The 14,576-nt window shown below is 37.0% G+C and overlaps 1 protein-coding gene across 4 annotated transcripts in view; it reads left to right on the forward strand.

The window, feature by feature from the left end:
* The first annotated feature begins 258 nt into the window (after positions 1-258).
* The window catches only part of PPP1R12A (protein phosphatase 1 regulatory subunit 12A), a 152,531-nt gene continuing 138,213 nt past the window's right edge, over positions 259-14,576 (forward strand). For all 4 annotated transcript variants that reach the window (XM_007194967.2, XM_057556555.1, XM_057556554.1 and 1 more), the window contains exon 1: positions 259-748. In XM_007194967.2, coding sequence (XP_007195029.2) covers positions 512-748 — 237 coding nt within the window. In that variant the 5' untranslated portion in view covers positions 259-511. The remainder of the gene's footprint in view (positions 749-14,576) is intronic.

Consider the following 14,576-nt stretch of genomic DNA (forward strand, 5'->3'; position numbering starts at 1 on the left):
CAGCCCGACTGTTGGCCTCCGGAACCCCAGGAGCCCTCAGCGGGGCAGAACAACCTTCCTTCCCTGTCTCCGCCCTTCCAGGTTGGTCCCAGCCCCCGCTGCCCAGGCGGCCTGGACCACACCCGCTTCCCTCCGGTGGCCTAGCCTCCCCCGCCGCAGTTCGCGGGAGCGCTCTTCCTGGGGCGGGCACAGGCCCATAGCGCATGCGCACTGGCCAAAGGGCGCCTCCCTGCCCGGATCTCGCGAAGTTACGTTAGATTGGCCGCCGGTGACGGGTGGCCGGGCCGGGGGCGGGAGGGCTTCTGAGGTAGGAAGGGAGGTCCGTTCGGCCGGGCGCGCCGCCCCAGTGCTCTGTGGGATACTGGAAGTCTCGAGCGTCTCCTCCCGGTTCCCAGCCCTCTTCTGGCCCGCACTCATAGAAACAGTCACACACCCCCTGCCTCCCCTCTCTTCCCTCTCCGCCTCCCCTTTCCCCCCCTCGCGATAAGAAGACCCGGCGGCAGGAGAGGGGATGAAGATGGCGGACGCGAAGCAGAAGCGGAACGAGCAGCTGAAGCGCTGGATCGGCTCCGAGACGGACCTCGAGCCTCCCGTGGTGAAGCGCCAGAAGACCAAGGTGAAGTTCGATGATGGCGCCGTCTTCCTGGCTGCTTGCTCTAGCGGCGACACGGACGAGGTCCTCAAGCTGCTGCACCGCGGCGCTGATATCAATTACGCCAATGTGGACGGACTCACTGCCCTGCACCAGGTCTGTGCGCCCCGCCGCCGCTCTCCTGACCCTGCGGGTCCTCGTTGGCCTCCCGCCTAGGCCTCCCCTCGGCTCTTGGTCTCCTGAGGCTGGGGGCGGCGGGAGACTCCCTGCCGCGGGGTGAGGGGGCGGCTTCCCGCGAAGGAGGGAGGGAGAGAACTGGTAGAGGGAGGGCCCTAGGCTTGGGGCCCCCTTCAGACCAGTTGGTGGTGGAGTAAGGGAACCAGGAGATTTCCGGGGCAGAGGGGGAAAGGGACTGTGGTCAGCTTGGGGCCCCAGGGCCATTTGTGGACGTGTGTCTGGGATTTGAGGTCGAGATGGGGAGCGGTGTGGTGTTGTGCCTGGGCCCCCGATGTCAGTGATAGAGGCGGAGGACGGGGGATGCTGAAGAAAACTACGGACAAGAGGCACTGGGGACACTTGGGTAGAGGGGCGTCTTTGGCTTGTTAGGGCGTTGGATTTATTGTAGTTTTTAGGACTTGATTATAAATGATGATGATAATAATAGTAATCAAGCGCCCTAAGCCGAGTGCCCTGAGCAGACGGTTTCCTGTTTTCTCCTTTATTACTCTTGGTCACTGGGGAGGGGGAAACGGTGTAATTTAGCTGATCTGCACCGGCTGAAAGGGAGAGGATGAAAGTGGGTAGCGTGAGGAAGCGTCCTAAAGGGCTTGCCCACCGCGGGGCCGGAACGTACGAAAGAGTCTCTAACTCGGAGTAGAGTTTGCCGCAGTGTCAGAGATCCTTTGGCCCCAGGTCCAGGGGTGTGCATTGGGGTTAGAAAGAGAAGAATAAATACGAGGCACTCTTTTCAAAGCCGGTTACCAAGCTCTCATTTTTCTTTTGGGGGGTGGGAGAAAAGAAAGCTGTTCACGAACTTTTCTCAAAATGGATGCTTTGTGCATGTTAAAGTTTTATAGTAGTCTGATTGGGATCTCTCAATGTTAGCCAAATAAGGAGAAACTATTGGCAATCCGGAGATAATGTTGCTTTGCCTTTAACAGGCCAAAAGCAACACAACCACTTAGAGTTCTTCTTAAAAAGCAATTTTTCAGTGATGGTAATAGGTGTCAAAACATAAACTCTTTCCATTTTCATAGTGGACAACTTGGAATTACTAGAAAACGACTTAACAGCAATAGCTTCCCCTTACAATGAAAAGGCTTGTAAACTGACTCAAAGTTGCCTTGGTTATATGTGGAAGATCGTAGCTTTGTGTTGATTAATGCTGTTACAAAAACTTGTTTGGGAGGTTGAAACTTATGGTTTCATATTTCATGCATATTACTTTGCTGCCTTTTTAAAAGAGGTGTGTGGTGGCATTTTTCCTTTTACTCCTTCCTGTTTAGTGAATGGTGACTGTTTAAAATTTTATTTAATTGAATTCTCATATCAAACTTGGCTTATAGCCTTTGTTTACAAAGTTGACTGGATGAACTGTAATGACTGACAAATTGCAGGACAAATCTGGAATTTAGCGTGTGGCACCCAGTAAAAATATAGCATGGTCTTTAGCTCTTTATCTGTTCCATTAATTTAGAGTCTCTAACGTATAACAAACTTTTTATTTGGCTGAGGTTTATTTTAAGCTATAGCATAACTCTAGATAAAAACATGGTGTTGAAATGAAAGAAACTTTCGGCATTAGAAATGATAATGTAATTATGTAAGTTGACTCTTTTCGAATTTCTTTTAAGTGTAATTTACATGGTTTAGTATGGAATTGATTCAGAAAGACAGATTATTGTATGCTTGAGGTCAGGATAAGGTTGCATAATGGTTTATATCAGTATGTTTTATTAAAGTTGTCATATAGAAATGTAAAGTTAGTACAGTTGTTGAGGAACCCAATTATATTGGCTTGGAGGAAGAGGAAAACTTCTAATACTTATATTCTTATTGGCTTAGGTAGAAAGAGAAAATACATTTAACAGGCTTCTTAGAGTTTTTTTTTTTTCTCCTCTAAATTTGGACATGTTGCAAGAATTATCAGACTTATCAAAGTCTTCCTGATTAACTGAGTTCAGTGGTTAGTTTGGCATTATCTAGCTGTTGTCTTTATTAGATGTTTTGTTTTAGCTGACAAACACTTAAGCAGAAGTTTCCAAGTTTATGCATAATCATTTGCATAATTTCTTTTTGTAATTTATTTGCACATTCCTTAACTCAGTGAAGCCAAAGTCTTTAAAATATCAAGCATTAAAATTTTTATTATGTTTTCTCCACCCTCATTTCTCGTTTATTAACTCTTGTACTTTTTGCCATTTTGACAGAGAACAAGGAGTTCGCTTTGGGCAAATTCAGAACAACAGATAGTGGAAGGTGATAAATAAAACTTTTTTAAAAAAGAATCACAAAAATTTTTAACCTTAAAAATCTCTTGAATACTGATTGCTTTAAATACTTAAATTATAAAACCAAAATTGACCCATTGATTTGTTTAATAGCCCTTGAATAATTTTTTTTTTAATTTAACCTCTTGAAAGCTCATAGAATAGCCAGAATGTTTTTACCAGATTAATTATTGGTTAGTCTTTTGGAATATTCTTTTCCATTTTTGGTTTTGATCAAGTGTCTTTTTTTTTCTTTTTTAAAGATTTTTTTAATGTGCACTTTTTTTTTTTTTAAGTCTTTATTGAATTTGTTACAATATTGCTTCTGTTTTATGTTTTGGGTTTTTTTTTGTTTTTTTGTTTTTTTTTTGGCCACAAAGCATGTGGGATCCTAGCTCCCCGACCAGGGATCAAACCCGCACCCCCTGCATTGGAAGGCAAAGTCTTAACCACTGGGCCGCCAGGGAAGTCCCGATGGAATGTCTTAAATTTCACTGTCAGGAGAAAAGTTTTAAGCACTTTACAACCCACAAATACACTTCTTAATCTAATATTTTACTTCCATTTTAATATAAACAACTTATATTTAAAAGTTTCTTTAATTGGTTGAATGTTCTTTCTCATTAGGAGTTACAAAAGATAGTTTCCTTTTTTTTTTTGTATAAAAATAGGTCATTCATATAGGAGAAAAAGCAGTGTTTCTAGTCAAATTTCCTATCTTGGTCTCTAGAATAGCCTCCCTTCCCCTAACCCCCTCCAGTAGCTAGAAAACAGTACTGAAGTTACATTATAAACTTATGATTTTCTAGAACTGAGGTCTAGAGTAGAATTGCATTTTTATCAGTGGGCAATAATCAGCTCTGATTTAAGAGCTAACTGGTAGAGTTTTAATACTATATGATCTGTATCTTTATTTCAGTATACTTTATAAAGGTTTTAGGAGAGTAATAATAGTTTTCTATAGACTGCTTTATTGCTAATGCTTACTGATACTGGTGTGCATAAAATACAGGCCTGAGATTTCTTCCAACAGTTGTGAGTGTAGCCTTTTGATTTTACCTTAAAATCTTACCTGCTTCCTCTGTGCCTGTGACTTCCAAGTCAGTTTCCAGTTCTCACATTGCTGCAGAGCTCCAATCCCTCTTTTCCATTTTTCTACTGATGACGAACTGTTGATTTAAAGTAAAATATTATTCAGTATATTGTGATTTTATATTTAAAAATATATCTTCAAGTAGTGATATAGTAAATAGAGGTCCACCCCCTTTGCCGTAGAATAGCAACTGTTTATTTACATCAATATCAGGAATTTCTTTAAATTCAACCTGAAATGAATATTTTTCTTTCTTCACCAAACCTATTCTTCTCATCGATGCCTCTGTTTCTGATAATGATGTCATTAATCTCTAGATTAAGCTTTAAACATTTTAATTATTGTTTACTCATCCCCTTGTCTACATATAGACAATCAGTCTTCATAACTGCCTTTGCATCAATTCTTTTTCTTGCTACTCTTATTATCAATCTAGGTCATACCTTTATTATTTTTATCCCTAGAGTACAGTAATAGCCTAATTGCTTTCCCTGCCTCTTCTCTCCCTGGTCCAGTCTAGCATTCATACTGCTATCACATTAATCTTTTAACAATATCATTTCAGTCATGTCACTCCTCTCCATAAATTCAGATTTAAAGTGTTTCATCATTTAGGTTAGACCTGATATGTCTCCACTGTGTTATATCCTTTAGTCTTTTTACTTCCATGCCTATGGCCTTGCTTCTTCCACCACTAGAATATACTCCCTCCCTCTTTGCCAGTCAAAATCTTGGTCGTTCTTCAGGGTTCAACCCAGTTGTCCTCCAGAAAGGATCTTTCTGTCTTTTGAATTTGTATAATAACTATGTCACTGGAGAGACTCTCCTCTGGGGTGCTCATTTTACCTTACATTTTGCCTCTTCGCTGCTGTTAAAATGCTTCTTACTGAGTAGTGTGTGTTTTTAAGTTTGTCTTTCCTGGCTGACTGTAAGGACCCAATCTTCCACATTTTTGTATTTCCAGAACCTGGCACATAGTAGGCTCTCATTAAAGATTTATTGAATTTTATCTTTTACCTCGTATCATAGATAGGAAGTTTTATAGTCATTTGTATGTTGTAAGATAAATCATTAAAACATTCACACCCAGATACTTAGAGTACAGTTCTTGCACATGGTAGAACTTGTTGTGGATCTTCTGTGCAGATATTTTTAATGTCTTGAGATTTTTTTAAAAAATTTAATATTAACCTCCTTCCTATTAAAAAAATTCTGAACCAGTTTAACTATTGATTAAGAGATAGAAAAATATTCACTCGAGTCATCAATTAATTTGCTACCTTCTTTATAAAGGTCTGAACTAGGTCCTGTAGAGGAATACAGAGTAGAATTAAATCCATGTTCTTTGCTATTATAATTTTAAAATAAAGTTTTCCTTTTGCTTTTCAATACATACAGACTTGCAGGTAAGTTTAATATTACATCCCTTTGCTCTTAAAATACAAATTTTATCTACTTGTGAGGGAGCCATTTGAAGCTTCTTTGAGGAATATGTGACTCCCCTCTTGTCAGTAAAAGGAATACTTTTGTGGAGTTTTTTCTCAAGTGCTTAATCTTCTCAGCCAAGCCATTTTCACTGAATCATAATCTGAAATGTAACTCTCTTTTAAAAAGTATTCTAATGGGACTACTTAAAGTGTTTTCCAACCAAAAGGAAAAGAGACTGGAAGCAGCTGATATTGAGTCTCTTGTTAGAGAATACTGTAATTGCTGTATATGAGAAATCTCTTTAAAACTGAATGTAGAGTTTATAGTTGTTTACTTTTTTTTTTTTTGGTGGGGGATATTAAGATCTTGGAAGAATCTGTTGGATCTCTTATAACTAATATTAAAATCTGTGTTTAAAAAATATACAGTATAAGTTATTTTCTCTACATAATTTTATTTAAATGGGTGATGGCTCTTCAAACTTTTTATTGAAATCATCCTAACCATAAAAAACAAACAAACAGAACAAACCTAAACAAAATTTCTAACCCCAAACTGGCCCCTCACTTCCTACAAATAAATGGACAACCCTCGCCATAAATGGGGTATGCTGGTAGGGCACCAGTGCCCACAGTGCTGTTGTTATAATGCCTTCTCTGCAGTTGATACCTCTGTGCTTCCTGGCAACAGTTTTGTGGTCTGACTTTGAAGTGTCACAACCAAGACCATCTTTCATGTACTTCAGCTACAGTGTGATTGCAAGCTGTGACTGAGCATTTTCTAGTATAGCCAGGTAGAAACATTAGATGGAATAGAGGAAAAATTTTTTTCATTATCTGTTTGTTATCACATTTTACAATACTGTTCACATAAGAGATGTACTTTAAAAACTGTCTAGTTAGATAATTTAAAAAATATAACTATTTGGAAACCTTTGGAGGGAGGCGAAATATAGAACATTATTTTGTTACTGCTGTAGCGTGTTACTTCTTGACACTTCCCAAAGTTGCTATTTTCTTCGCCTTTCTGCCTGCCAAAAATTATGATTTTCACCCCACTTTTCTTTTGAAAGTTTGTGAGGTTCCACAGGGGTTGGCAAATGGAGTATTGGCATTTTGGTATATCTCTTTGAAAGGTCGAAGACCTCCAACAGTCATTTTTGAGTTTCTTCTAAATAAGGGTTGGATATGTAGTAGCCATGACTTATCCCAGTGTTATATTGAAGAAAGGAATTGGCTGGTGAACATTTGCTGAGGATTTGCTACATGTGAAACATTATGTTAGATAGTTTTATAACCAATATCTCATTTAATTCTCACAATGTCCCTTTTCTCTTGCTCAAGGTTACCAAGATAATAAATGACAGAGCTGGGTTCTGACACAGGTTTATGTGATTCCAGAGCCCAAATTTAACACTATGCTACATGTCTTTTAAGTCTGAAGAAGAAAGTATTCTTAAATCTTCCGGTCATTATGGTTGATGATTAGTAGTTGGAAGTTTTTCCATGTTAATCAGTAGAGAATCAAATGAAACACATACACATAGATATAATTATTTTCTTCATCTACTGTTGTCTGGCTAGTCAAAACTTTTTTTTTTTTTTTTAATTTATTTATTTATTTTTGGCTGTGTTGGGTCTTCGTTTCTGTGCGAGGGCTTTCTCTAGTTGTGGCAAGCGGGGGCCACTCCTCATCGCGCTGCGCAGGCCTCTCACCATCGCGGCCTCTCCCGCTGCGGAGCACAGGCTCCAGACGCGCAGGCTCAGCAGCCGTGGCCCACGGGCCCAGCCGCTCCGCGGCACGCGGGATCCTCCCAGGCCAGGGCCCGAACCTGCGTCTCCTGCATTAGCAGGCAGGTTCTCAACCACTGCGCCACCAGGGAAGCCCTAGTCAAAACTTTTAAGAGCTTTCTGTGGTAATTGAAATGCAGTAATGCCATATTTAAATTAATCTCTAAATCTGTCCTAAACTTTAGGAACTGCCAGGATTACTTTTGACTGACCATTATGTGCATAATATTTGATCAGGTGCTTTCAGTAGTTACAAAGGAAGTTACAACAGCAACAGAACTCTTTTTTTAAGGACAGGGTTTACTTAGTCTTTAAACATCTTCATTTTTCTTTATCTTAATAACAATTTATATTAATGCTTTAGGCATTTTTACATACTCATTTACAGTAAATGCTTTATACATTCACAGACTTAACTTTTTCAATGAAAAGATATAAATTATAGGTAAACTCATATCAGCGATAGTGAAAGAAGGAAGGCAAGCAAGCAGGCAAGCTCCGGCTTGTCACCACCATTTAGCTTAATCTTCTGAAATTTACTTTCTGTACAATGATTATTATTATTTATAATTAAGACTTGAGACATTACATGAAATGCTAGTAAAGTTACCTGAATTAAATTGAAATTCTGAATTAGTAAAACAAACTTTTTAATATTTATCATGTTTGATTTTAATTGGAAGCCTTTTGTTGGTAGGAATATCCAAGTCATAAGAATATTCCATTCCTTAAATCATTTTGCAGAATTTAGCCAAATTATATTTCAAGTCTTACCTTAGAAAAGGCAATAGAATTTTTTTTCTTAGTGGTAGTAAGTGAGAGCACCATCTGAAATGTGATTTACTTGTTGCCTATGAGATCATTGGTTCCCAGAATTTTACATTTCATGGACCAATGAAATGGTTTTTGTTTTTTGTACTTTGTTTTAATTTTGATGACTAAAAGAGGAGAACCTAATTTTTATGTTGTCATGTTAGGGCGTTAAAAACAAACAACTTGATAACCTTCTACCATCATCATTTCATAAAAGAAAGAATACTTTAACAAGAAGAAAAGGATATAGTATCCAAATAAAGGACAGTGGAGACTCATATATCAGTCTATAAGATTATTGCTGTATTGACAGCAGATGTTCTTGATGCTCTTCCATGAAGTAGAGTAGTTAAGGGTGAGCAGATTTCAAAACTTTATTCCCTATGTTCTCCATTTGGTAGGATATGAGAGAGTGCAGGTGGTGGCAGGCCATATCATCGGGATGCAAGTGCCTGATCCCTGATCACTCAGTAAGAAGTGGAAAAAGAATTTACCTGAAGAGATTCAGGAGATTGGTGAAAGCTTTCTTTAGGAACCACTGGTTTCATATTTATATTTCCATAAGCCTCTGCATATGTAATCTTTCTCTGGAATGTATTTCCCAGCTTATTTGTATTAAGACACAGCTCAAAGCATAAAGTGTGGACTTGCTTGACCATGGGGGTGCACAGTAAGTCTTTCACTTACTATTTAAACCCTAAGTTTGGCACTTACACACTACCTGCTATTGTTAGTATATCTTATCTCCAGACAGAATAGTGAATTCCTTCAAGTGGGGACTTTGATTCATTTTTCTTTAAATCCCCTTTGGTATCTGCATTTTATTTTAGCAGGTGCACAGTAAATGTTTGTTGATTTTAAAAAAATGAGCACAATGTAGACTAATCTTGTGAAGAGCAGAGTTCATAGAGAACAAAATGATGACAGTTTGGGTAAATATAACAACCAGCAAACATTAAAATGTTCTAATTAAAAAGTGTATACCAATAACTTACTTTATAATAATTATAATGTAAAGGTAACCATTATTACAGTCAAAATTTAGCAGGATCTTAGATTTTTTTTTTTGAAGTGGAATGTGTTCCTGATTACCAACACAAGTAGAATTTTGCTCAGTTTATGTAACATACTTTAAAAATGAATTTCTTTAAACAAATCATCCTGTGTTGGCTTAGAAAAGGAATCCCTAGCATATGTCATTAGAAGCTAATTCATATTTTCTAATGATCTTAATCATATTTTTTTCCTAAATAACACTTTCACTATGGATCCCTGTATGTCACTATTTTTCTGACCTTGTTAGTATTTTGGTTGTTTAGCTTTTCATTGTTATGCTGGCTAACCATAAAAAGACAACGTTGAGCTCTGTGTTACTGCCCTAAGTGTGCTTGCTTGACTTGAATGCTCTTTCATGGGTGGAGACATTCCACATTGTCATGTGTTATATAGGCATTTCTGAAATGACATTCAGTAGAAACCATGGAAAGAAATGAAGGCATTCCTCAGCTGTCACCTTTTTAGTAATCTATTTAAATGCGTTATGTGCAGAGTGAGCTATTCCGCAGGGAGAGCTTCAGTGACTAAAAAGCGTTACTTTAATTTGATTATTAACTCATATGAGCTGAAAATACATGTTTTACATATTTAACATGTTTCCTAATGAAAAATATCATAAGGTTGTAGAAAGTTTGTACCATTTTCTTGAACACTTGAAGAGTGCAAAGGAGAAATTTTGTGACTTGATACCGTTTAGAAGTTAACCACATGGGAAAGTATATTTTCCTGGATTAACTGTTAAAACACACGCACACACATCAATTACCTTTACTTTGTAGTAAACAAACTAAAGTGTATACATTTTATTAGCCTTCAAAATTATTTTAGATGGTTCTAAATATTCATCCAAATTTGTACTTTTGCTTGGAACATTTCTGGAACTTTTCTATCGGAGCTTCAGTTCCAGCAGGTTCTTTTGAATATCCTCTGTGTTGAGTTGAGTTTGTGTTTTTGTTTTTTTTTTCTTTCAGGAAAGTTTGTAAATTTTGAAAATGATAGTCATTGGAGACATGGCAAGTGAAAATAGTAGATGCTGGGTAATCATGGTTAATAAATACTATCAGTGATTAAATGATATTTTCTAAAAAGCTTTTTCTTAATTGGAACATGATCATAAAGAGTCCATCTTGGATTTTAGTCAGCTCTTTTTACATTGTTTGGACTTGAGAGTATGCTTCAGAATTTTTTTATGATTAACTTAGTGCACTCTTCGTTTGTGTTCTGAATTTTGCGTGAAACAAGTCAATAGCTTATATAGCTTGTGAATTGAACCATGGTCTTTTTTTGTGTTTTCCACAAAAGATTTTGATGCTGCTGTTGCCAGATCATGACACCATATTTCATTAAGAGCTATTGTTTTTCTCAAAGATAAGTTAACTTGTACAGTTTTTCTTAAAAGATTAGAACAGATGACATGTTCAACAATTTATATCCTTTCCAAGTACATGGAATGATCTGCATAAAAATTTTGCCTAATATTCAAGTTTTTTCCCTTTTAAAATGTCTATTGCTATTTAACTTTTAGCCATCTTTTTTAAAAAAAAAACACTAAAATGTCTTTAAATTTCTGATTTTCTCAATGTGGTATACATGAAAATGCCTCAAGTAATTATTAGGCCTTCAGTGCCTTATACTCTTGCTTTTTGTCTTCACCGTCTCCTTTTTAATTTTAAACATGGCTTACTTTCAAGTTTGTTTATTGTTCTATATGTATTTTATGCCAAACAGAAATTGAAGAAGAATAATTACTTAAGTAATTAAAGCATGATAGAAAAATATAAAAAAAGAAAATAAATGCTATTCAGATTTTCAGGCATGGAGCTAGCTAGCCCCATTTAAAACTTTAATAGACTCTCTTTATCCATCTCTATCCAATATATAATTTTCTAAAAGTGAGTTTATATTTAATTTTCTGGTTTATAACCTACTTTCTAAATTATACATTTTTAGAAATATTTCTGTGTTAATGAATTTTGGGTCCACTGTGTGAGTTTGTGTGTACATGTGTGAGTACATGTGTACATCCTAAAGTTTATTTTCCCAGTTGTCTGATGATGAATATTTAGTATATTTTCAATTTCTCATGATTGGTGGATATTACACTATGTATATCTTTGCTCACTCATGACATTGTATCGTTCGGATTGTTTATCTTAGAGATTTCAGCTGCAATTTTATATGTTTTGCCCAAGATAACATGCTGTTCTAATGCTTGTTTATGCAAAAGATATTTTCAGTAAAGTCTCTAGTATATTTAATATAGAAGACTAACCTTGAAAGTACTCCGGCTGACACACATGTTACATTCATAATGTGATGATGTCATCTCCCTTCTCTGAGGCACCCATAGAAAAATCTGTTTTACTCTGTGTGTTAAGAAAATTTGTCAGTTGTTTGAAATATTAAACAGTATTTGTATTTGCAGGTAAATGTTGCTATTATTTGTTTAAATTAGTGATTAACTCATTCATGAACAAATATATGAATCATTATTTATCATATGCCTGGCATAAGGTCCCTGTGTGCATGTAGTGTGTAATCTAGAGGAGGTGGCAGTGAGTGTTAGATCTAGAGTAAGATGAAATTTTTTACTAGGAGGACTTAACCTAAAATGCCAGGATAGACATCCCTGAGAAAGCTATGTTTAAGTTACAGGAACTTAAGAGATGTCTTGAGTCTTTCATGACCCTCTTCCCTCCTTGTTTGTCTTCTGAATGCTCCTGTTCAGTTTCTTTTTTTGATCTGTTTCTTTCTTAAAGAAGAATGTTCCAAAGTTCTCTGTGTCTCTGTTTTTTCTTTTCCATATCATTCATTCTTAGAGTTTCAGCTGTTCTCTTTTTATATGATCTGTTCTCCTTTTTATATAATCTACATCTTATTTTTGATGTCGTCAGTCTTCCACTTACTAAACTACAATCTCAGGGTCTTCTTGTGTTTACTCCTTCCGCTTCCAACATACAGTCAATAACTCCTATCATGCACACCTGAAAAAGAAATACTCCCAAACCCATACTGCCTTTTTATATATTCACTTAACAGAATTAAAGGCCTACTTTGTGTCATACACTATTAAGTACTGGGGGGGGATATGCTTTTAAACAAAAGAGATATCAACGCTACCTTCATGGAGTTTAGAATAAAGTGAAATTGCTTAGCCATCAGGAAAGTGCAAATCAAAACCGTAATGAGATACTACTTCACACCTAATAGAATGGCTATAATAAAAACAACAGATAATAACAAATATTGACTAGGGTATGGAGAAATTCCATCCCTCATACACTGCTGATGGTAATGTAAAGTGGTGCAACCATTTTCAACCACTTTCAAAACAGTCTGGCAGTTCCTCAAAAGGTTAAACATAGAGTTGCCATATAACCTAGCAGTCCTACTCCTAGGTGTATACTCAAGAGAACTGAAAATGCATGCCCACACAAAAACGTGTATGTTAATGTTTATAGCATCATTATCAAAATAGCCAGAAAGTGGGAACAACACAAAATGTGCTGATGAATAAATAAAATGTGGTATGTTTTGTTACTGAAATCAGTGGAATGTTATTTGGCAATAAAAAGAAACTAAGTACTGATACTTGGTGCAACATAGATGAATCTTAAATACATTATGCTACGTGAAAGACACCAGTCACAAAAGACCACATATTGTAGGATTCCATTTACATGAAATGTTCAGAATAGGTAAGTCTATAGAGACAGAAGATAGATGAATGGTTGCCAAAGGCTGGAGGTATTGAGGGGAAATGGGGAGTGACTGCTAATTGGTATAGCATTTCTTTTTAGGTCGATAAAAATGTTATAAAATTAATTGTGGTGATGGTTGCACAACTCTGGATATACCAAAACCTTTTAATTATATACTTGGAATGGGTTATTATATAATGTGTGAATTAATTTACAATAGGCTGTTGTATTTTTAAAGAATGAAATTAGGTATTTATCAGTGTTCACCACTAAAAATTGAGGCACTGGCAGAGGCTTGGTATTCATCTCTGTAGTTATGATGACAAAGAAGACAGCCAGTCATTGTCCCTGGCCTAACACAGCTTGCAGTGTATTAGGGTATATAGATAAACATAAAGAAATTTACATTTATGTCAGTTATGTGTAATGATATGTAATGGTTGTAGTACAAAGTGATGTGGAAGTTGATGAAGGCACATCTCACCTCGATTTGGGGAAGGGGAAGGCTTCCTGGAGAAAGTTATTGTTTAAGCTGCTGCGTGATGAGTAAAAGTTAGCCAAAGTTGAAAGGGAGGGGAGGGTACCGGAAACTATTTCAGAGAGAGGGAATAGTATGTGCAGAGAGCTGGAGGTGTATAGAAGTGTTGAAGGATTTTAATCAGGTTAAATGAGACAGTCAAATTTTCTCTTTAAGAAAAATCACTTTGGCTGCAGCGTGGAGAATGCAACTGAAAAGAGGACAAGACTGGAGGCAGGGAGACTAGTGACTAGTTCAGGAACTTGAAGAGTCTAAGAGAGATGAACTAGCTTAGTGGTGGTGAAGTTGGTAAATAGTAGATAAACTCAGGACATATTTAAGAAATAGAATTGGTAGGAATTGGAAGGGATTTGAAGTGAGGGAATAGAGGCAAAAATGTGGGTGCACTTGGTTTCCGGTTTGGATGACTAGGTGAATGGAGTGCTTTTCACAGGATGTGTTCATTCAGTAAATACTCTGTGCTTACTGTATAGGTCAGGAGCAGAGTATATTTGAATGCTATTGGGGGAGACAGGCAGTAAGCAAGAAATTACAATCAACTGTGAAATGTATGCTAAAGGACATATAGGATATTGAGGAGAGGTGGCCTACTTACAAATAATATATAAAAATCTTGTTTGGAGGGTGTTTTGTCTTGGAGTTAGCCTGTTTTCTTAGATCTATTTGAATACCAAATAGAAAAGAATTTACGAGGCTACAGGGAAACCACAGGATAAGGATTCATGATTAGAGTTTTTAGGGCTTTGGTGAACTGTCCAAAACTACTTGCAAAGTTTTGTGTTTGATTTTCTTTGCCTTTCACTTCAGAAGAATTAATTAAGAACTTTTAAGTAAGGTCAGATTTATTTTTATGATATTGTGGAGGAGGGCAGAGTGTGTCTTTTTAGGGATGTGGGGATGTGGAGAGCTAGAGCACAGAACTGTTGGAGAGCAATAAAGGAGTGGTAGTTGGAACAATCTAAAAGTCTTTCATTGCCTGAAATAATGGTTTGTGAAAATAAGGTCATAGGTTAAAATGAGAGGTGAGAGTACATTTCTCAGAGCATGTTGGATTTTGCTAAGAATTGTACAGTTAA

Source organism: Balaenoptera acutorostrata, chromosome 11, assembly GCF_949987535.1.
Source record: "Balaenoptera acutorostrata chromosome 11, mBalAcu1.1, whole genome shotgun sequence".
Classification (NCBI taxonomy): domain Eukaryota; kingdom Metazoa; phylum Chordata; class Mammalia; order Artiodactyla; family Balaenopteridae; genus Balaenoptera; species Balaenoptera acutorostrata.